Below are 21,523 nucleotides of genomic sequence, written 5' to 3'. Positions count from 1 at the left end.
CTGGGCTGCATTCCATTACCAGATCCCCAGGCATCATAGCAAACCCATCATCAGACCCTTCTAAAAACCAATAGGATGGGGCCAATGTAACCTCAGAGGGCGAGTGCCACAGCAGGAAAGGCTGCCATTCTAGGTCTGCAGACCTTTAGGACCCATAACATGACAGGACCCATAACATGATTTTGGCAGAAGCACCGAAATGTTTGCTGCAGTGTACCATTGGATGCAATATTTTGGAGGCTGTTTTACTACCGGAAGTGATGGTGTGCATGTCAGGGTTACCATACAAAGGTCAGGAGAAGTTATTATGTCAAATGTCTCAATGTACAATGGTGCCAATTGATGATCATGTTTGTGAGATGATGTTGTCATACCTGAAAAGCAATTGGATGGCTACTCTTTGTTCACTTGGTTGCTTTTGTCCATTTCACTGAATTGATAAAGGGAAAGTGATAGTGGGTATAATCATTGCTTCTTCAATGCTCAGTCCTTGTTGCTGTATTCTATGGTGCTGACACAAGTCTTAAGTAAAATTAAGAAAAGTTTGGCATGTGGTAATTTAGGAAAAATGGTCCTCAGTGGTTAAAGCAGCCTTACATCTAAAGTCAGATTGTCCTTGCCTGGCTTACTGTATTGATCGGTGTAGGATGTTTTGGAACTAAAGCCCAAACCTCTGTTTCTACTTTGGGACTAGGCTAAAGGTGTTCAATGTGACCTTCTAATTAGTTTTCATTATTTCATTACCCTATTCTTTGTAGCTGTTGCTCAGATCTTTGGATGATGCGAAGATCTGCATTTTGTTTAAATCCTGAATCGCTGTAATGATGAAATGACACCATTGTATATTGTGAAGAGTCTGATGTCAAACTTATGCCTTTCAGTTCTGTTGGTTTAGAGCAAGGGTGTCAAACTAAAAGCTCGTGGGCCGGATCCGGCCCACAGGGTACTTACATCTGGCCCGTGGGGCCACCCTGGAAACAGTGAAGGACTGGCCCATGGTCCCATTGCCAGGGAAAACCGAACTTGGGTGAGCCACCTACAGTTCCCCCAGGCTCTGTTTTCAGCCGAGATGGCCTCCTGCAGCCCTCTGCCAGCAAAAACAGTGTGCAGCCTCCCTGAGCTCCATTTTCCCTGGCTGCAGGAGGCTGTTGTGGCTGAAAACAGAGCCCGGAATCCTATCCTGGCCATGCCCTGCACCCCCACCCCCGAGTCAAACACAACCCTGATGCAGCCCTCAATAAAATTGAGTTCGACACTTCTGGTTTAAAGCCATAACTCTCATCTTCTCTGCATGGCAGAGGAGGATGGAATTAAAAGCCGAATACTTGGAGAGGCTGGATTGAAGCTCAGTTTACATATATGAATTATAAAGTGGTTTTGCATTCCTAGCTTATTCAAAACTATTTAAAAAGCCATGACCATGTGATATGTGAATCTAGCTTCATTTTTTCTGCGTGTGGAATATTTGCCATTTATGAATATTTGCTTAACTTGTCTCTGCGATTTTCCCTTTCCAGACCACTTCCCTTCCAATTGTTGTGATCTCAAACGTCAGTCAACTACCAAGTGGATGGGCTTCCATTTTATGGTACAATATGCTGATGAATGAACCAAAGGTAACTTAACAAGCACCTTTTCTAAGGTTGAAATTGCTAAGAATCCCTGCATTCAGACTGGCTCCCTTTAAAGCCTCTGCCATAAATGCTTTTACAAGGAATTTAGTCTTGTTGAACATAACAGAATTCATGACATTGCACTGGAAGCATTTTATATCATAAAATGCTTTAATATTTGGTAGGAAAATATGCATTTTCTAATCAGATCAAATAGATGCACTATTGCTATGATTGCTTTTTTTCTGTTCACCAAAAGAATCTGTTTATTACAAAATTGATGTTTATATGGCTTTTTAAGGAGATATTGAAAAATGTCTTGATTTATAATTATATAGCTAAAAATGGTTGATTTCTGAAAGAGGGGAGATAGCATGCCTATTCCTATCAAATCATTTATATTTCCAAACTTTGGAATATTCCAAAATATTCCAGTTTTTGAAAAAAAAGAGAACAAAAATATTTTGGTTTTCTGTTTGAGGGGGAAAAATGAAAATTAATACAGGAACCTTCATATCTTTGAAACTGCTTAATAAGAGTGGAGTTTTCGGATTTTGTGATTGAGTACAAGGAATTTTAGAAATTTCTACCAATTTTTTTTTTCTACAAGTAAAGTACAACTGTCTGATTACTGAGTGTTAGTGTCTGATTTTAGACTTGTTAATACTGCTTGCTTTGGCATTATGGATTGGTTTAGACCAGCGGTCCACACCCAACCTTTTCAGCTCTGCGGAGACCAGTGGTGGATATGGATTTAATCTTGTTTAACTTTTGGGATGTGTGTTTTTTAATGTTGTACGCTGCCCTGAGTCCTTTTGGAGAAGAGCGGCATATAAATCCAAATAAACCAAACCAGTGGTGGCAGAGGGGGGGGGGAATGGTTCCACACAAGTGGCGGGCGCGCTCGCAGCTTGCACAAATGGAGTTTTGTGCACTTGCCCACCGCTTGCATGGCCCAGTTCCGGGCCACGACTCAAGGGTTGGGAACCCCTGGTTTAGACTTACTGAGCGGCCAACATACTCCTTAGTTTTTTTTATGCAATCCTAGATTGTTTTTTGCCAAGTTAACAGTGCTCCTTGTAGCATCTGAGTGCCGCATTTTGTGCAGCAAAACTTCCTACTTAAACGTCAAATCTCAGCCAGTTGCAAGCACCACTGTGTGGTAGTTAGAATGCCTTTGCCCATCTGGGTTTTTTTTTCCTTTTTTTTCAAACGACAGAAGTGAAAAACCAGAGACGTTGGAGATTGTCAGTTGGGAGTGCCTCACAGTATTTCAGAGCAGGATGGTGCTGATGTAGATTCAGATGCCATCTCATTCCTGAAGCTCATTAAGTGACCTTCTATTGTCCCCATCTATTTGTTATTCCTTTAAAACGTTATATAGCCAGCTTCCTCTTCATTCAGATCTGGTCAGTTCAGAGCAGTTGCTTTAAAACCTATTACAAACATAAAACTGTTAAAGATGCCGTATTTAAGTGAGTAACTGTCTTTCCAAAAGACATTCTTAAAAAGTAGCTTCTGGAGGGTTATGGGTAAGCAGGTGGAATAGGTCTTTCTTGGGTCCAGACACAGCTACCAAAAAAGGCCTTCTCCTTGTTATGAAACATAAGCTCAGTAGTCAATCTGTCCACCTCACAGAAGTGCAGGAAAGTGGAAAGGTCACCTGAACTCCTTGAAAGAAAGGTGAGGGATGTTTGCTCTACATATCCTAATCTGCTTCCATTTTAGAATTTGTCCTTCTTCCTTAATCCACCGTGTGCAAGATGGTCACAGCTTTCTGAAGTGCTGAGCTGGCAGTTTTCTTCTGTCACGAAAAGGGGACTCAGTACAGATCAGCTGGAAATGATCGGGGAGAAGTTGCTTCGTAAGTGGCATTATAAACTCTCTGTAGGGTGAAAACTGGAATGACTCAAATCATCATTTCCAGAAGCCCTCTGAATCTTCACATTGACTCTGGTTTTAGAGTTAGTGCTTGATTGTTCCTGCCGCCACCACCTATCTTTCAGTTAGCCTCTCATCTTTTGTCCATTTTGTAATGATTAATGATTAGCCTCTCATCTTTGGTTCATTTTTGAGTGATTAAAAGGTCAAAATGCAAAAGATGAAAATAATTTCAGTAGTGGAACCTCTTGGCTATATAGCATAGAGCAGGGGTGTCAAACTCAAGGCCTGCAGGCCAAATCCGGCCTTTGAGGTGCTTAGAACTGGCCCATGGGACCACCCTGGAAACAGCGAAGGACCAGTCCATGGTGCATCTGCCAGCAAAAACGGGGCTCAGGAGGGCCACACGCAGCCCTCCTGAGCTCTGATTTCAGATGCGACGGCCTCCTGCAACCCTCTGCCAGTGAAAATGGAGCTCGGGAGAGCCGTGTGTGGCCCTCCAAGCTCATTTTCGCTGGCAGAGTGCTCGGGCCACCATAGTTGCCCTAGGCATGAGTGACGTCGAGCTGGCCATGGCTCCCCAAGATCAAACCCAACCCTGAATCAGTCCTCAATGAAATTGACTTTGACACCCCTGGCATAGAGGCATAGTGATGAGAGATTTTAGCTCTCCCTGCCTTCTGGTTTTAATTGTGTTTAATCTTTTTGGATGGAGAATGTGTAGACCTCCTCTCAGGATAATAACAAAATAAAACAAAACACATAAGCCAAGGAAATGCTGAAGTGAAGATTCCAAATTTATGAAACATAAATTTAAAATCCAATTCCATACGTCCTTCAAAATCAATCATGAACAATGCACTAATAATTGAACAGACATCTTACAACTTTTGGGTATTGGGTAGGCCAGCACATCTGGATCGGAACAAGTTGAGGAAAGCGGTCCTTAAGCTGCATGTTCCTCAGACCTTTTCTAGATAGTGATACTTACAATTCAAAATATACTTTTTGCATTGCATTCTACGTTGGTACAGTATAAATGCATAAATGTCAGTGACTTGATGGAAATGTCTTGGTTTTTTTTTTTCTTTTAGCAAATGGATGTACCCCAGATGGCCTTATTTCATGGGCAAGATTCTGCAAGGTATGAGTCGCTGTTCCTCAGCTAATGTTATGGAGATTAATGTAACTTAATATAAACCATTGCACATTTTCTTCCAACTATAAAAGAGTGCATCTGAATTATTCTTGATTCTGGCTGAATCGTGCCTGGGGTAATTTATTTATTTATTTATTTATTTGAACTTGTTAGTCGCCCCCTCTCCCCACAGGGACTCGGGGCGACGTACAAAAGCGACAATCAAAACAGTATCATATAGAGGAGGTAAAAATAAATAAATAAATTACAGTGCTTAGAAAAAGTTAAAACCCCAATAACATTAAAATTTAAAAACTAAAATTGACAGTTAAAAAATGACCAAGGGGTGGAGAAGCTGTAGAGTTATGCCAGGCCGGCTAGTCGAAACAGGTAGGTCTTCAGTTTCATATGGAAGGAGCGGAGGTCGGTTGTTGTCCTAATGTCTGGGGGAGGTCATTCCAAAGGGTAGGGCCCACCACAGAGAAGGCCCTACTCCTGGGCACCGCCCTCTGACACTCTCTGGAGGACGGCACCCGGAGGAGTCCCTCTCTGTGTGAGCGAATGGGTCGCAGGGATGTATGGGGCAGGACACGATCCCGCAGATAACTAGGCCCTGTGCCATGGAGCGCTTTGAAGATGGTGACTAACACCTTGAAGCGTAAGAACAAAAATGTTGTTCTTGAACATTCCATCAATGTAGACATGGTTATAGGCTGTTCCAGTTTACAGTGTGTATAGTCTCTGATGAACTTTCCTTTAGGCTTCATGTGATGTATAGATCCACCCATTATGGTTTAGAGTCAACAGCAAGAAATGGGACCCTGACTCTGAAACAACTTAATGGATGGCAAAAGAACAGAGCTGAATTGGGAGGAACTGCTATCACAATTAACAGTCCTTACAAGCATCCATACCAACTTGAGCTGATCGGAGATGGGAATCTAATACTATCTGGATGAGCACTGGCCCTTCCTAGCCCTTCCATTGGGACTGCTGAATTGTCTTCCACTCTAGTGGTTGCTTGTGATGGAAGACGATACCTAGAACAGAAGTTGGTGTCCAACTTGACCTTCAATGTGGCTAATAGATGTTTCCCAGGACATGTTAATAAAGCCTTTACTGTTTGAGGATTTGTCGGGAGAAACAACCGACCCACGTACAAAACCAAGAGTGCATAGGAGGTTTCTCTTGCAAACAGAAAACAAAGGAAGCTTTTAGCTTCTAGATGCACTCGGGGTTTTTTGTGCGTGGGGTGGTGGTGGTTTAATTCAATGAAGATGTTATCTACTTGAGTAACAAAAAAGTCTGCAAAAAAACAACCAAACTCAGAGAGCACCAAGGACTCCACAGGCTAAAATTCATTGTAGGAAGCATGGTTTGAAAAATGGAAGGACAGGAATTATGGGATAATGGAAGCATTGAAGCTGCAACTTATTAATCATTTGGACACCCCTTTCTTTAAATATTCAGAAAAATGAGTACACCAAACAAATGTGAAAGCACCAAGCAAGTGACAAGAAATGAAAATTAAACTAAAAACTGACACCCTTGAGATGACTGATGCTAAATCAGTGGGCAATTTTTATCACCTCAGCTTTTGGCCTTTCTTGATTTCAGGAAAACCTGAATGATAAAAATTTTGCCTTTTGGCTGTGGATTGAAGGCATCCTTGAACTGATCAGGAAACATTTGATCTGCCTCTGGAACGATGGGTAAGTGACTTTTGCTCAGGGCCCAAAAAGAAAGCCAGACAAGTCTGTATTGATTTCAGATGGACTTCACAGCATATAGAAGTCAAACAATATTTACAGCTAGTAATACCCCCCCCCCCAAAAAAAAGACTCCCTTGGACTCTATTAACTTTAGAACCCTAAAAGGAAGCATCCTGTAGTGTGTGAATGGAATCTATTTTTCTTTTCTTCTGCACAATGAGATTTCCCTGTTAGTTTTGAAAATCTGCTCTTCAGACTTGAGGCTTTAAGGCAGATTTAGGGGGAGTCTGCAGTGCTGTTGCAAGGAAAGGAAATATTTCTTCTGCTTTCTTTCCCTTAATAGAAACTACATCGCTAATGGCAATTTACAGGTTTCTTCCATACTTGGAACCTTGGCAGTTTCAATGTGTGATGTTATGATGGTGCTTAAGAAAGAGCATTGTTCCCTGTGCCTGCTGCATGTAAAAAGGCTTAAGAAGAAGTAGAGAAATGATATGGGAGTTTCAGACTAATCTGGGATGGATTATAAAGTTAATGTCACAATGAAAGAACCCTTATAGTGTTTTTCCACTGTTCTTTTAAAGTGCCTCTAGATTTCTGCAAAGCCTAAAAGACCATTTTCTAATGAGGTTAACAGCAATCTTCCTCTATTATGAAACCCACAAGCGTGGCCAAATGCTTTTTTAATGGCGCAGCATAAAATTTATTGTCAGGATGTAGGCAGCTGCCTGAAGGAAAAATAAATTATTTTACCCAGAATTAATCTTGAAGAGTTTCCAGTAGCAAGGTTAGTTAGATTGAAAGCAGAACTGTTACAGGTAAATCCTCACGTTACGACCACAATTGAGGCCAAAATTTATGTTGCTACATTACACATTTGTTAAGCGAGTTTTGCCCCATTTTACGTCTTTTTTTGCCACATTTCTTAAGTGAATCACTGCAGATGCTGAGTTAGCAACATGGTTGTTAAGTGAATCTGGCTTCCCCATTGATTTGTCAGAAGGGAATCACATGACCCCGGGACACTGCAACCGTCATAAGCATGAGTCAGTTGTCAAGCATCCGACTGTAAATCACGTGCCCCTGGGGATACTGCAAAGGTTGTAAATGTGAAAAAAGTGGTCATAAGTCACTTTTTTCAGTGCTGTTGTAACTTTGAACGGCCACTAAGCGAACTGTTGTAAGTCAAGGATTACCTGTAGTTTCCTTGCTGGAATTCTTCTGATTTCCCTTTAAGAACCAAAATCTTTCTGTGTACATGGGGAGAGGGACTTTCTCATAGCTTTATAATATAAATATACAGGGAGGCCTGCCACCGTGGTCATGCAGTCCTTGAATATTTAAGCTCCCTCTTCCTCCTTTTGGCAGAAAGACTCTGGAAGATCCTAGTTCCACTTTTAAAAAGCAGGGGCCCTCCTTTGATAGGAATGTTCTTCTTCCCCATGTTGCAGGCACATCATGGGCTTTGTCAGCAAGGAGCAAGAGCGCATGCTGCTTAAGGATATGGAGACTGGGACGTTTCTTTTGAGGTTCAGTGAAAGTAGTCGAGACGGAGCAATCACTTTCACCTGGGTGGAAGGACCAGCAAACGGTAAGTAAAACCTGGAAGAAAGACTTTGTGTTGTGACGAGCCTGTGAATCCCCTTTGTGCTTGGAGTTCTTGTGCTTTTAGAAAGGAAATTTTTGTCTCTGACGTGGAAAATTTCACAATTTAACGAGCTCAGACCTGGTTTCTCCCAGTAAATTTAAATCCCTATTAATTTCCACAACTCTATGGAATAAGAACATAGTTGCCTTTGTTTAAGAAAATCTCATATTATCCACTATAGCGGAATAATGCAATAGCATTCTCTTTATCTACTCAAGGTTATGAGTAGATTTTCTTTGTATAAAATTGGAGATAACTACCATGTTTCCCCAAAAATAAGATAGGGTGTTATTCTCCCCCCCAAAAAAATAAGCGCTTGGCCTTATTTTCAGTGAGGTCCTATTATTTTTGAGGTGCAGGAGGCTGCGAGCGTGGTCACCTCATGGCTGCTGCTGTGTTGCAATATTTTCAGGGAGGGCTTATTTTAGCACATGCGCTCAAAAGCCGAATTGGGCTTATTATCCGGGGAGGTCTTATTTTCGGGGAAACAGGGTAAATTTGGTGTCTTTCATCTTTCTCTCTCCCTCAATCTCTCTCTTACATATTTTACTCATACATAAAAATCCATCAAATAAATATTGAGTCAGGACAGGGCCCATGAGCTCTCAAGAGTGACTGGCAGAGGCCATGACAGGAGCGCAACTTTCTTCCAACAATTTAGGCAGGGATGCTGCCCTGGCCTACTTTGTGCCAACAAGAAGGACAGGAGCACTAGGAGAGCCCAACCTTGCTTTTCCGGCAAAGGTTAGGTGGGCATTCAAAAGCATTCAGACCAATGAACTGTTTTAGATGTTATCATGACAATTTGAGTTCCAGAAGCCCCTCAACAGAAGATAGTGGATCCAGTTTAAAAAAAAGTAGCAGGGACAACCTCATAATACTGAAAGAAGAACAGAAGGAAAACTACAGAAGGAAAAGCATCAAATTAAAATCCCACAGAGCTACTTAATTAATCATAGCACTTTGAATGAAAATACTACTAGGTCCTGAGGCTTCCGTAATAGAATATTGTATAGGAGGGAAATCCGTAACAATCCCAAATGCAGTCCTTAATGTATGCTTGTGCATGTAAATCGCATAAATCCAAAATTATTCTCAATTCATGGTTGCCTGAATTGCATAAATATATGTTTTAAGCAAATGTTTGGGATTGCGGTAAAATGCTTAGGACCCTCAAGGTGAAGGGTTGGAGATCTCAGAGCTTTGTTGGTCAGAAGTCCTCTTGGTCTTCACATTGACTGCACCTCCTGCACTGAAGTATCAACTTTGTTGTTCCTGCTACCACCATTTCTGGGAGATTGAGAACTCCAGTTGAGAACCCTAGTTATAAGAAAAGAGATTAGACTGATATCCTGTTATGGCTTTCTGGCCATTAAAAAGTCAAAGTGCAGAAGTTTAAATACTTTATTTTTCGGACTATAAGACACACCTTTTTCCCCCCTAAAAGAGCATGGAAATGTTGGTGTGACATATACATCGAATACAGCAATGTTGGCCTCCCAAAGCCCCACCCCCACATCCCAAAACGGGGACACTTTTGCCTTCCCCCTGCTGAAGCCTGCAGGTGCTTCTAGGGGCTGGGGAGGACAAAAACTTTTTTTTCTTACTTACCTCTTAGAAATCTTGGTGCGTCTTATACACTGGTGCATCTTATAGTCCGAAAAATACGGTAATGTGTATATTATTCCCTGGTTCTATAGCATTGAGGTTTGATGAGTAAGTTTCAGTACTTTCTCTACCTTTTCCCCCAGGAAGTTGACCACATCTCTCAAAACATAAATTAAATACAACTTTTTCTTTAAAAAAATAAAACACTGTCTAAATATTAACATGCAAAAAATTCCATGCCCAAGGATATAAATATATTCTGCTCAGATTACAGTAATACAATAGATGGCAAATTAATTAAAAAGAAAATTCAATTTCTGGACAGGCCACAAGATGGCAGTGGTCTGCTACAGACAAATAGCTCTCTGAAAGAATTTCAGAAAAGATCCTGGAGAGGATTCAAATTATTACAGATTACAAGAAATTCTAAAGAGAATATAAACTGTGAATCAGGAACTAGAAGGAACAACTTTTACCATCTTCCATCTATAGACTTTCTAGAAACTCCATTGCGCTAATTCTGGCAAAAGCTTTTGATAAAATTTCTACATTGTCAAGCTTCTGTTAAAAGCAACCCCAAATAAAACAATTGAAAAATATTGAGCTGAAGAAGCTTCTTGGATGAAAAATGAAACGTCTACAAAGAAAAAGCAAGAAAGTCCTGTTGCCTCTTGGAAAAAAGTACCTTTGGGACAATTGAAAAACATGTTCGTTGTACACTGAAAAACTTGTAACATTTATCTTCTCCTGTTTCTTTCCCCAACCCATCTCGCCTTGCCCCAGATCAATCTTTCCACTCTGTGGAGCCTTATACAAAAAAGGAACTCTCTGCAGTCAGCCTGCCAGATATCATTCGCAATTACAAAGTGATGGCCGCAGAGAATTTTCCCGAGAACCCACTGAAGTACTTGTATCCAGGCACTCTCAAAGACAATGCATTCGGAAAATATTACTCCAGACCCAAAGAGTGTGAGTAGTTTTCTCTCTCCTTTTTTTCACAAGGATAACGGTCTCATGTCCAGATGTGCATGCTTGTGTGCCTCAATTTTGGCATACCCTCGGAGACTACATTAGGAACCTCAGCTTTCCCTGCTTCTACCCCTGAATCCGACAAGAGTTCTTTGGAATCTAGACATATGGAGATGGGCGTGGAGTAAGATTGCTGCCATACAAAACATCCACTGACCTTCATTTGAAAGCATTGCTTGCACACAAGCTGCTTTAAGTTTTGTTTTTCAAAAGTGGGCGTGGCTCATGTCTACATTGATAACAGTTTGAAAGATGTTTGCCTCATGGCCAGAATTCTTTTTTATGAAGCTTTTTTTTTTTTACTTTTTGCACTCATCTAAATTAATATAAATGGAAGTTGGGAGAGCTGTCTAGATCAGTGTTTCTCAATCACTGCATCAGTACCACCTCCACAGATACAGGACAGTAAGAGGTGTTTTCTGGTGTCAACAAGACACTTTCCAATATAATACACGTCTGTCTAGGGGTCGGCTGGCACTTTATGTACACACACACACAAACACACACACACACGAGACATATGTTTTTCACCAGTTGCCACTTGAAATATCAAAGGATCGTATGGCCCCCAGTTGAGAACTTCTGATCTAGACATTAGCTTAAGTCCAAGTGTTTTCTGTTTTCCAGATGCAAAAATAAACTTTTTGTGTGCTTCTTCCTAGCTTCGGAGCCCATGGATGTGATTAGTGGAGGCAAAGGATACATCAAAACTGAACTAATCTCTGTATCTGAAGTGTGAGTTTGCCAAGAAGAGAACAGAGTACACTTTGAAAGTACTGGGGTGTCACCTTTAGCACTGACCAATATCACACTGTGACAGAATAGAAGCGTTCTCCCCAAGATTACTCAGGTGCTATGGTCGTGTACCTTCAGCGTGGCCTCTGGGAACCAGCATAGCCGAATGGTGGTCTTGGTTTATGCCTGTACTGATTCTGCAACCTAAGATTGGACCACCTTCCCTCCCCCCCCCCATCACCAGCACCGATAATCACGTTTGCAGGACATGACCTCTGCTTGCCCACACTTTGTTCTTGCATCACATGTCAAAATAAAAGTTGTGGATTTTGTATAATGATATAATTTGCCTCTGGTTTTTAATAAGTTTTTTTTTACTTCCTCAGTTTATTTATATGCTTCCTCAGGGAATCTGAGTGTGTGATAAGGTTGGCAGCAATATTATAATTTATTAGCTGGAGAAAGAGGTGGGTTGTGGGAAAGGTGAAGGGAAGGAATTGAAATGGCAAAGAGTTGTCCCAGGTCAGGGTCCTTAAAGAGGAGGAGGATGGTGAGCAGAGCATCCACAGTGAAGAGGCTGGCTGGTTGCTTTCACATAGCCTTCCTTTCTACTTTCTACTCGTGCTTGACTGCTACATGCTAGTCTCCCATGTCAAGTCTCTTTCGTTTCCCCCTCAATTCAATTGTTGGCTGTATGTTTCTTCTATGCTGCATCATCCCTGGCTTTTTGCAATGTCCTCTTCACAGCAACCAAATAAAACAACTCCCTTCCTGCAAATATTTTTAAACCCTTCCCTAAATTAGATGCTAAATGTTTGGACAGGGCTTATGTACAATGCGTACGCATTTGTACTTTGTCCAGTTTGTATGTAATGATCATAATATTGTAAGCTGGTTTTCTATTGTAAAAAATCCTTAAAACGATTGGCCTGCAAATAAATCTGACTAGTATACAGGTAGTCCTCAACTTAAGGCCACAATTGAGCTGAAACTTTCTGTAGCTAAGTGAGAAATGTGTTAAATTGAGTTTTGCCCCATTTCCCGACCTTCCTTGCCACATTTGTTAGAAGTGAATCACTGCAGTTGTTAAGTCAATAACATAGTTGTTAAGTGAATCTGGCTTCCCCATTGACTTTGCTTGTCAGATGTTTGCAAAAGGGATCCCCGGGACACTACAATGGTCATAAGTGTGAAAAATGGTCTGAAGTCACGTTTTTCTGTGCCATTGTAACTTTGAACGGCCACTAAATAAACTGTTAAGTCGAGGACTACCTGTACAGGAAATCATGTGCATCGTATGGATTTGGGGAGTGGAAGAAGAAAGATAGCTCTTTACAGGTCTTGGATGACCTTGTTGGCTGTAGGTGGGCAGAAAGATTTCAATTAAGAATGTTCCTTAAATTCCACCTGTTCTGAATCTGCCAGGAAAACCAAAAGGAAATTTAATCTATCAAATTTGCATATGATTTTAACTGGTTTAGAGAACAAGGATTAGTTTTTCAATTTGGGAAGGGGTTGTATGAAGAATCTACAGTCGGCAATGTTTTAGAAAAAAGGAGCCTTTTGCTATGTGACAGTGAAGGAAAAAACCATCTATTAATAGACATTTAATAGATTTCAGTATAAACCTGGGCTGATGTCGACTAACAGGCTGAATAGGCTGCTGGCTCAAAGCAAGTCATTTGTGTTTCGGTGTGGCAAGAAGCCTCTGATTGAAATGAGAATGGTTTGTAGGCGATCGTGATGGTTATCCGCAGGCTAAGCCTAGAAATAGGGATGTGGAGACAATTGGTGTGTCATGTCCCAATTCATTAGAAACTAATTGTTTTTGTCCTTTGCTATCCTTCAGTCACCCTTCCAGACTGCCTGGCCCCGAAGCCCTTCTGCCTATGTCCCCAGAAGAATTTGATCAAGTAGTGCAAGAGGTAACCTCTGCAGAAATTATGGTGAGTAAATGACAATTGGGTTGCTTTATGGTCTAACAATGCATTAAGCTGCTTTTGTAACAGGTCTGTCATCTCCAACCAAGAGATGCATAAGCACTATAGCTATCCTTGATAAATAGTACCGTCTGTGATGTAGGTACGTCCTCCTTGACACAAGGCAATTGATGAATTCTGCAGGTACTTTGTTTCAGCCCTCTATCTCTTCCTGCCAGTTTGGACCTTCCACCTGAAGTCAAAGTTACAACAGCCCAGCTTGTGTGTTAAGTGCACTTGTGATCTAAGTTTTCCTGAAAGCTTGTATCTTGCCTGCAACGCTGATTGCATGGAGTGGTGATGATTTTTTAATCTGGTAGCTCATCTATGTTTTCTCTCTTACAGATGTGTACAGAATGTACACCGTGAACCCTGGCTAGGCCAGCTGGCATAAAATCCGAGCATGTCCTCTTTACCTGCAGTTCCTAGAACCCGTAGAATCTCATCACTTAGTCTCTTAAGGGGCTCTATATCTTGTTCTGTTGTATACTCTGGTATAGCAAAAGTGGCTTGAACCTTCAGAAATGCTTACTTGCTACTAAAAATATTTATCTAGTAATCTTGTACATAGCTGTTTTCATGGTGTTGTCTTCAACAATATTTTCAGCTTTTATATATAATTTTGCTTAGGTTCAATTGGACCCATGTGTGAAAAGGTACGGGTCTCCAATTCCTCTAGAAGAGCCTCTGAGTCCGAACAATCTAGGATTATCTTTTTATCTTGGGGTAGATGCTTGGTAGTTATTGCTGCCACACAGAGGTCGACAAATCCCGGCACTACGGGTTCGCTTGGGCTTATGCTTGTGCTCGCACGCGCAACGCTTCTGTGAATGCGCAGAAGCGTCTGGGCAGGTGGGCGGAGCCTCCCGTCGGTGCCACTACCAGTTCGCCTGATCTGGGCTGAACCGGGAGCAACCCACTTCTGCTGCTACACCACTCAATTTTTAGGGGTTGCGGGGCCCTCCCCCTAGTCTAGTTAGTCAGTACGCTCCAACAACTTCTGCTGCCCTTCTGATGGATAAAAGGTAAAAATGAATTAATTTCTGTAAGACTGTAATAATTTCAACCTTCTGTCCCTGTTCTTCTCAAATATTAAAATCTAAGTTAACATTCCTTTTAAACAGTAACTCTCAAACACTGCAATTAATTCCAGCTTACACATGCACTTCTTTTGTCAGATCATAAGATGGTGCTGGCTCACTGTAATCGGTGATCTCAGGAGAAAGACTGCTGGTCAAGTTACTAGCTCCCAAGAAATATTGAAAGAGAAAAGCAACTCTTAAAATCTCTGAAACTGCACAGAAAGCCCTACTTGTGCAGAGAATAGGGGTAAGAGAATAAGGGTTCTCACATGCACAAAAATAATTATGATTTTAAAGGCAAGTTCTGACCAGAGTAATTACCTGTTCCTTAGAGGTAACATAAATCCTGAAGCGAAGTGTCGCTGAATCTTTTTGGCCTCTTCAGATCATTTTAATCACATATCGAACAGGTCAGAACTGGTAGGCTTAACATATTTTTCGTAGTCTAGGCACCCCAGCAGCTGCTTCCCATGCTTTTTACAGAAATTGGCAAAAGCAATCCGAGTAAACACCGCTGGTGTTTGTTATAGTATTAAATTGTGTGTAATGTGGTCTTTGTTATTGAAGGAAAGAAGGTACTTCACACAAATGTTATCAGAGTGCTAGGAAATTCAAGATGCTATATTTTGTGTCATGTTGCCTGTAATGATCATAGGTATTATTAAGTAATTAATAAAGGGCATATTGCAGTCTTCTATGGACTTTTTTCATGCTGGTCCCATTAACAGCAACACGGTGTACGTAACTTCCATATTTACCAAATGCTTCTTTAGAAAAACAAATATTGCCCACGTATATATTAAGAACAAAAGGGTAGACTTAACTAAGTTTTAGGGCAATGGTGCCACAATTGACAACCTTACAACACCGTATGCTTTCACAGAATGCAGATTAGATGTGGGGAAAAAATCCAAGCTTTCTATCTTTATTTATTTAACTTTATTTTATTTGGCCTATTTATTATTTTAAAATGCAACGCATTTGGATTTGTAATCCTGAAAATAAATCTTACCTTCAGAATGGTTACACTCAAGTTTAAGTCATGGGAAAATGGTGACAAGCAAAGAATACATTCATCTTGGTTTATTCCCTATAATAAAGCCAAATGTCAAGCCAAATCAGTCACAATTGCTCATCAGGTCAGTAAAGACACTGATAATCCTGCCCTGAAGCTAAAAATGGTGCCAGTCCACTGCAACACAAACACACACGCACACACAAATGAGATAAATAGTAGAATAAGATGACTGTAGTACTAAGGTACAAATAAAGCTTACTTGTAGATGTAATAAATAAAATATTTAAAATTCACTGTTGCATTATTTTTGGAATGAAACCATGAAAGGCAACAGCAGAACTGAACTGAAGATAATGTAAATATACATATACATAAACTAACTCCAGGAGCTACAATGACTTATGAAATACAAATCCTAAGAAGGAGAAGCTATACTATAGTTGCAAGAGATTGGTAGGTGCTAAGTAAGGATTGGGTTGTGTGTGTGTGGTTTTTTTTGTAATGGCTAAGGGAAAAATAAGCTGCTGGGTAATATGGCCATTTTTTATGCGTTGGTTATTTTCTTCACCATTTTTATTTGGTTTTAAATCAAAAATAATAAAGTAAAATACAAAGTACTAAAACGTTGACTGGTCAACATACATTCTAGCACTTTACAATGGGGCTGTGTGTCTGGAGCAACATTCCCTACTTGCACAATATAGATAACATTTTTAAAAAAATAACTATTTATGTGCTTGGCCACAGGAGGTATGAATTAATGAGTTTTCCATAATGGCATCTGGGATATGAGGGTTGGCCAATGTTCTGCTCTAGCGAAAAACTGGTCAGCTGCAAATGAACTTTCAAGAGAAGGTTAATCCAACAGGGTCAATATGGCCAAACTTTTAACTGAAAGGACAAATGCGAAGGAGGGTGTCGTGAATGAAATAGTAGGGCACAAGGCACACACACACACACACACACAAAATGACCTTAAGATGCCATCTACTTAAAAGGTGAATTCCCATTTGAAAAATCGTCTTAGCATAAATGAATTTTAGCATATGTTCACAAAGCAACATCCAGCTTAGCATGTATACATACAGGTTAAGACCAAACCAAATGCGGTGTGATCACAATGTTTTGCCATAGGTCACAGTTCACCATGGGGAAAACTTTCAACCAGTTGAATGAGGGAGGGTGGTGGGATGGGAAGCAGGACAAAGAGTCTACAGCATTCTTGCCTTACATTCTCCTACATTGTTTGGTCAAATAAACCTTGGAAGAGATTCCCTGATAAAAACACTTGGAACAAGAGTTAAGCCTAGGCAGCATCCGTCAATCCATATGTAAGAAATTACATGATGTAAGCAGGTATGGTGGGGAAACATTTTGAGTGCTTCATGAATATGACCATGGAGTAAAGCTTCATGGAGATATCCCTTCCCTGCCCCCGCCCCCCCAATAACCCTGTGCGTATAGCCAACAATAATTTCTATCACTTGCACGTAGCACAAGGTAATATTGCTCACATTATGAATAGTTGTTATTTTTTCTGAAAAAGAAACTGTTGTCTTTTGTGTGCACCAAAAAAGCTGCTGTAACATTGGAACAAAGCAGTACTCTGGAAAATATACATCACTATCCAACAGAAACACTCTCACTCTTCATAATCATTTTCCACAATTAAATAGATCAATTAACTTTGAATCTCAGTCAGAAGAGTGTTATAGTAAGCCATCCAGGTTTTTCTGTACAGTTTGATTTTCTTTTCCATTACTAGAGTTGTCTGGAGGGGTATATTGAACTTGATATTCTTGAAGAATTTTGAATACGTCATGATGTCCAAAGTGTAAAGCTTCATCCATAGGTGTATTGTTCCATCTGGAAGAAAATGTAACGAGGTGGTAGGTATGTTAAAGGCATCTCAATCTCTAACAGGCTCTAAATTAACACGGTGATGTATTTATACAAAGATTTCTATCCTCCCCTTCTAATGAAGACACCTCTCTCTGTTTAGCTTCTAAAATGAATGCTGCCTGTAGAGAAACCCCCTCCCTGAAAAGTGGGTGCCCATCTGGCTCTGCAAAATGGAGTTTTAGCTGAGCTTGTCTCCCTACATATTAGGGACTGACTGGAAGTTAACGCTGTTTTATGGGCTTCTGTACAGTAGATCTCTTAAAATCTGATGATTCAGCTCCTTCCTTCAATGAAACACTCTGTACTCACTTGGCCAGTCCAGTCTTGGGTAGCTTAATCAGGGTAAATCATATTTAATTTGTTTTGTGCTACTACCAAGTATCCTCTCTTCATCTTCAGTCTGAAGGAACACATGTCAAGTCCTATTTTAATGTGATGGAAGGACAAGCAAACATCATAGGTGTACCGTAAGAACCGCTATTACTGTAGTGGTGCAGTGGTTAGAATGCAGTACTGCAGGCTACTTCTGCTGACTGCCGGCAGTTCGATTCTGACTGGCTGAAAGTTGACTCAGCCTTCCATCCATTCTAGGTCAGTAAAATGAGCCAGATTGTTGGGGGCAATAGGCTGACTCTGCAAACCGCACTGTGAAGCGGTAGATAAGTCTAAGAGCTATTGCTATTACCAAACAGGTTGAAGTAAACTGGAACAATTTTATCTCGGGCTTTAGCAAATGCAATTTTGAAGCCAACTGCAATGTCTTCTTAAGCTTTATTAGGCCTTTGATGTAAGTGACTTCTTACAATGGGATGATTAATGGATACAATGGTAACAGCAAAGAACAACTTTTTTCTTCCCTAAAGACAAAGCACGGGCTTTAACATGAGCTTTGTTTGTTGCATGACTGGATTCCTCTGAATCTTATTCTACTGTCTATTATTTGGTCTTGGTGCTTTATGGTCTCGATCTCTTGGAAAATCAAATAACCCATTTGACTTAGCAAGCAGGAGCAATTACTCAGATCATTTCTCTACCCCCGATATCTATCGGGGTTTCAATGATATCATTGACTGTGAATCAAAAAGCCCCACAGCAGCCAAAAAAACTATCTGATTTTGATTTTGAGGACAGCCTATTCTAAAAGATTTATTACCCAACCCATATTGCCTTTCTATAACTAAATCATTGTCTTCCTCTCCTGGACAATGAAGCAAATCAACAATGTTGCCTGTCATTTGACAAAGCCAGATAACACTACCATAGGTTTAGACTGGATTTGGCATTTTTATCCACCTATCAAATCCTCCCCCAAAACATGGGATAAAAGTATGATCACAAGGATGGTAAAGCTGATTTTGCAATGGACTGGTGGGCATTTTGTCAGTGCCAATAGTGTTCAAGTGGTGCTTCAGATGATATGGAATTGCCCCCAAGATGTCCATTACTTTTAGTACTATCTTTGCTTTCTTTTGTCATAGTCATTGTACCGGTATTTGCAAGTTTTTGTACGTTGGGATTTTCTCCAGTTCTTTCTCTTCTCTTTTGCTGTCATTTGGTACTGCAACATCCTCTATCTAGATTTTTAAAAAATATTTCTTGCCAACATTAAATCTGGGGTATTATTATTAATTGATTTTGTAGCTTCGAATTATTGTCAACTCCTGGCAATTGCCTGGGCAAGTCCCGGCAGTTTTCTTAGCAAAGATTTTCAGGAATGGTTTGTCATCGCCTGCTTTCCTAGGATTGAACGAGAACAACTGGCCCAAAATCACCCAGCTGGCCTTGTGCTTAAGGCAGGACCGGAGCTCACAGTCTCCCAGTTTCTAGCCTACACCACTACACCAAACTGGCTCCAGACATTATTTGGGATAGCTTAATGATTGTCATCCTATCCAAAAACCTAGGCTGGTTGGCTTGACGAAGACAATTGCCCAGAATTACTAGTCTTAGAATATATCTGAACTGGCATTCACTATCTTTGCAAAACAAAAAAAGTACCTCCTTTTAATTTATTCATAATTTGTATTTTTTTTTTTGTTTGGAATAGGGACAAGAAGAATATTCTTAAACAGTAAATGGCAACTGAGCTTAAAATGGAAGCTTCTTAAAATACCTTGCCTTTCTAGGAAAACTATGATATATAATTTGGAAGTAGGCATTTAAGAAATAGCTCGTGTGCTAAATAGAGAGAGAGAGAGGAGGGAAAAAGTGAACTTCACCAGGCTTGAACATCCCACTGCCCAGTTCCCACTACCGATTAATTTTTGTTCCAAGGTGGTGTTCTATCACCAATAGAAGTCTTAATATCACTTAATATGACCCAATTCTAAGGTCTCCAGGTTTGTTTATTTTAACTCTGATTTGCTAAATGAATTGATGCTAGACGAGACTGTTCCGTCTGCAGCAGTCTTGAAAAGCCGTAAAACTAAAGGAGAAATTCAAATGAAAGCTAATGATTAATTTTTGTAAACCAAGAATGGTGTAAGTACACATACACATCTCAGGAATGTTAACTGTGGGGCATTCCAACTCAGTGTTTCATTTAGATGAACTTAAATCCAGTGCACTCAGGCGGTTAAGACTTGCCTCCTGTACTCAATAAAAACGGGGTAACTGTGTTAATTTGCAAGGAGAGGCATGCATGCTGACAAAATAATATTCTGGAGCATGTTTATTTAAGATCTACTACATTATCTGGGGGACTCTGGGCCAGTCACTCTCACTCAGCCCTAGGAACAGGGCAATGACAAACCACTTCAGAGATCTTGCTAAGAAAACTGCAGAGACTTATCCAGGCAGCTGACCGGAGTCAACACAGGCCCACATATACTTTACAGTTGCTTAGTTCGCTTGACATCTCCCATCCAAAGGACTCTATGTTTTGCTCTGCAAAGAAGCCCGAGGCTTACTCCATTTCCACAACTTGACCCAGGAGATTTAATTGATGGCTAACTTAAAGGGGCAGAAGTTTCATTACACTTTGTGAAAAATAGCAGATTCTTAGGGTATGAATTTCTTGGAGCATGCTGCTTACGAAGCCAGTGCTAGCATGCATCACTTTAACAAAATTACCGTAAAAAATTATCTACTATACTTTTCATGCAGATGCTCACCTGTCTTTGGGGAAAGGATTCACTTTGCAAGCTTCCAGCAAAAATTTAACTACCTCTACATGACCTAAAATACAAAAAGAGATATAAGTGCATCAATTCACTATATTCCCCGTACCAAATGTAATAGCTAGTTTAGATATTCATGGTCCCAACCTTCTGCAGCTGCTACATGCAATGCTGTTCGAGAATCATAGTCTCTCTGTTCCATATCCATACCCGACAAGGCAAATCTGAAAAAAAAATGGAAGGAGAAGAATCTGATCACAAATAACATAGAGCTAAACTATCAGCTGCCCCTAAACATTTGACCCAATGACACATCAGGATTGTTTAAAGCTGGTTGCCATGAGATGGAGCGCTTGCCCATTGGAAAAGAATTGCCACATTGTCAGAGACAGCAACCAAACCAAAAATGCCAGGTGGGCATGGGGACCACAGGATGCCAAGGAAATCTGTTTTCTCTGGCCCCATGGTGGGACATGCATTGTAGCATGGTCCTCGGTCACAATATTTGGACTATTATTCAGTCCTGATTAAAATTGGAAGTCATCTTCACTCTTACGTTATGCTAGAACTCCAGAATTAGAATTATGCTTAACTATGTTTAAGCTGGAATAGAGAAAAATGGAAAAACTGAATCAAGCACTGAATTAATTTTAGTTCGTCAGTGCAGTTCTCTCTTATGCTTTCTTTCCCCGGCCCATTGTGTCTATCACCTATCTACAAATTCTCCTTTTTTCAACGTCTCCTTTTGCTATCAAATCCTCTTTTTCTTTAACTAATAATGGCTTATCCAGCCATCAGACAGCCATATATAGAAAGACAGCTTACAGGCATTTACTCTATTTGGAACTCAGCAAAATCTGAGGGCCTTAGGCAGACCGAGTTCATAGTAAGTTTCCAAGCATTCCAGAGCAACCAAGCAATCAATTTTATTTCAATCACTGGGATAATACAGAGGCAGCCTGATCAACTAAGGTGCTAAAATACATGCAGAACAACCACATCGTTTTTACTATGGCCCATTTCGTTAGATTTTCCTCTGATCTGACTGTTCTGCTCCTC

The 21,523-nt window shown here is 40.5% G+C and overlaps 2 protein-coding genes across 2 annotated transcripts in view; one reads left to right on the top strand and one right to left on the bottom strand.

The window, feature by feature from the left end:
- STAT1 (signal transducer and activator of transcription 1) overlaps positions 1 to 16,886 on the top strand; it is a 47,705-nt gene extending 30,819 nt beyond the window's left edge. Inside the window, exons 16-24 of the mRNA XM_081934997.1 lie at positions 1,518 to 1,616; positions 3,342 to 3,477; positions 4,589 to 4,638; positions 6,250 to 6,344; positions 7,796 to 7,935; positions 10,384 to 10,569; positions 11,292 to 11,364; positions 13,214 to 13,310; positions 13,689 to 16,886. Of these exons, the coding sequence (XP_081791123.1) occupies positions 1,518 to 1,616; positions 3,342 to 3,477; positions 4,589 to 4,638; positions 6,250 to 6,344; positions 7,796 to 7,935; positions 10,384 to 10,569; positions 11,292 to 11,364; positions 13,214 to 13,310; positions 13,689 to 13,712 (900 nt within the window). The 3' untranslated portion in view covers positions 13,713 to 16,886. The remainder of the gene's footprint in view (positions 1 to 1,517; positions 1,617 to 3,341; positions 3,478 to 4,588; positions 4,639 to 6,249; positions 6,345 to 7,795; positions 7,936 to 10,383; positions 10,570 to 11,291; positions 11,365 to 13,213; positions 13,311 to 13,688) is intronic.
- Positions 16,887 to 17,128: 242 nt separating this feature from the next.
- Positions 17,129 to 21,523, bottom strand: part of GLS (glutaminase) — a 77,294-nt gene continuing 72,899 nt past the window's right edge. The window contains exons 16-18 of the mRNA XM_081934998.1: positions 20,612 to 20,688; positions 20,459 to 20,522; positions 17,129 to 17,309 (exon numbers count right to left, since the gene is read on the bottom strand). Of these exons, the coding sequence (XP_081791124.1) occupies positions 17,153 to 17,309; positions 20,459 to 20,522; positions 20,612 to 20,688 (298 nt within the window). The 3' untranslated portion in view covers positions 17,129 to 17,152. The remainder of the gene's footprint in view (positions 17,310 to 20,458; positions 20,523 to 20,611; positions 20,689 to 21,523) is intronic.

Source organism: Natrix helvetica, assembly GCF_964273705.1.
Source record: "Natrix helvetica genome assembly, chromosome: 1".
Classification (NCBI taxonomy): Eukaryota; Metazoa; Chordata; class Lepidosauria; order Squamata; family Natricidae; genus Natrix; species Natrix helvetica.
Note: the sequence above shows the minus strand (reverse complement) of the source record. Positions and strands in the feature narration are given on the sequence as shown.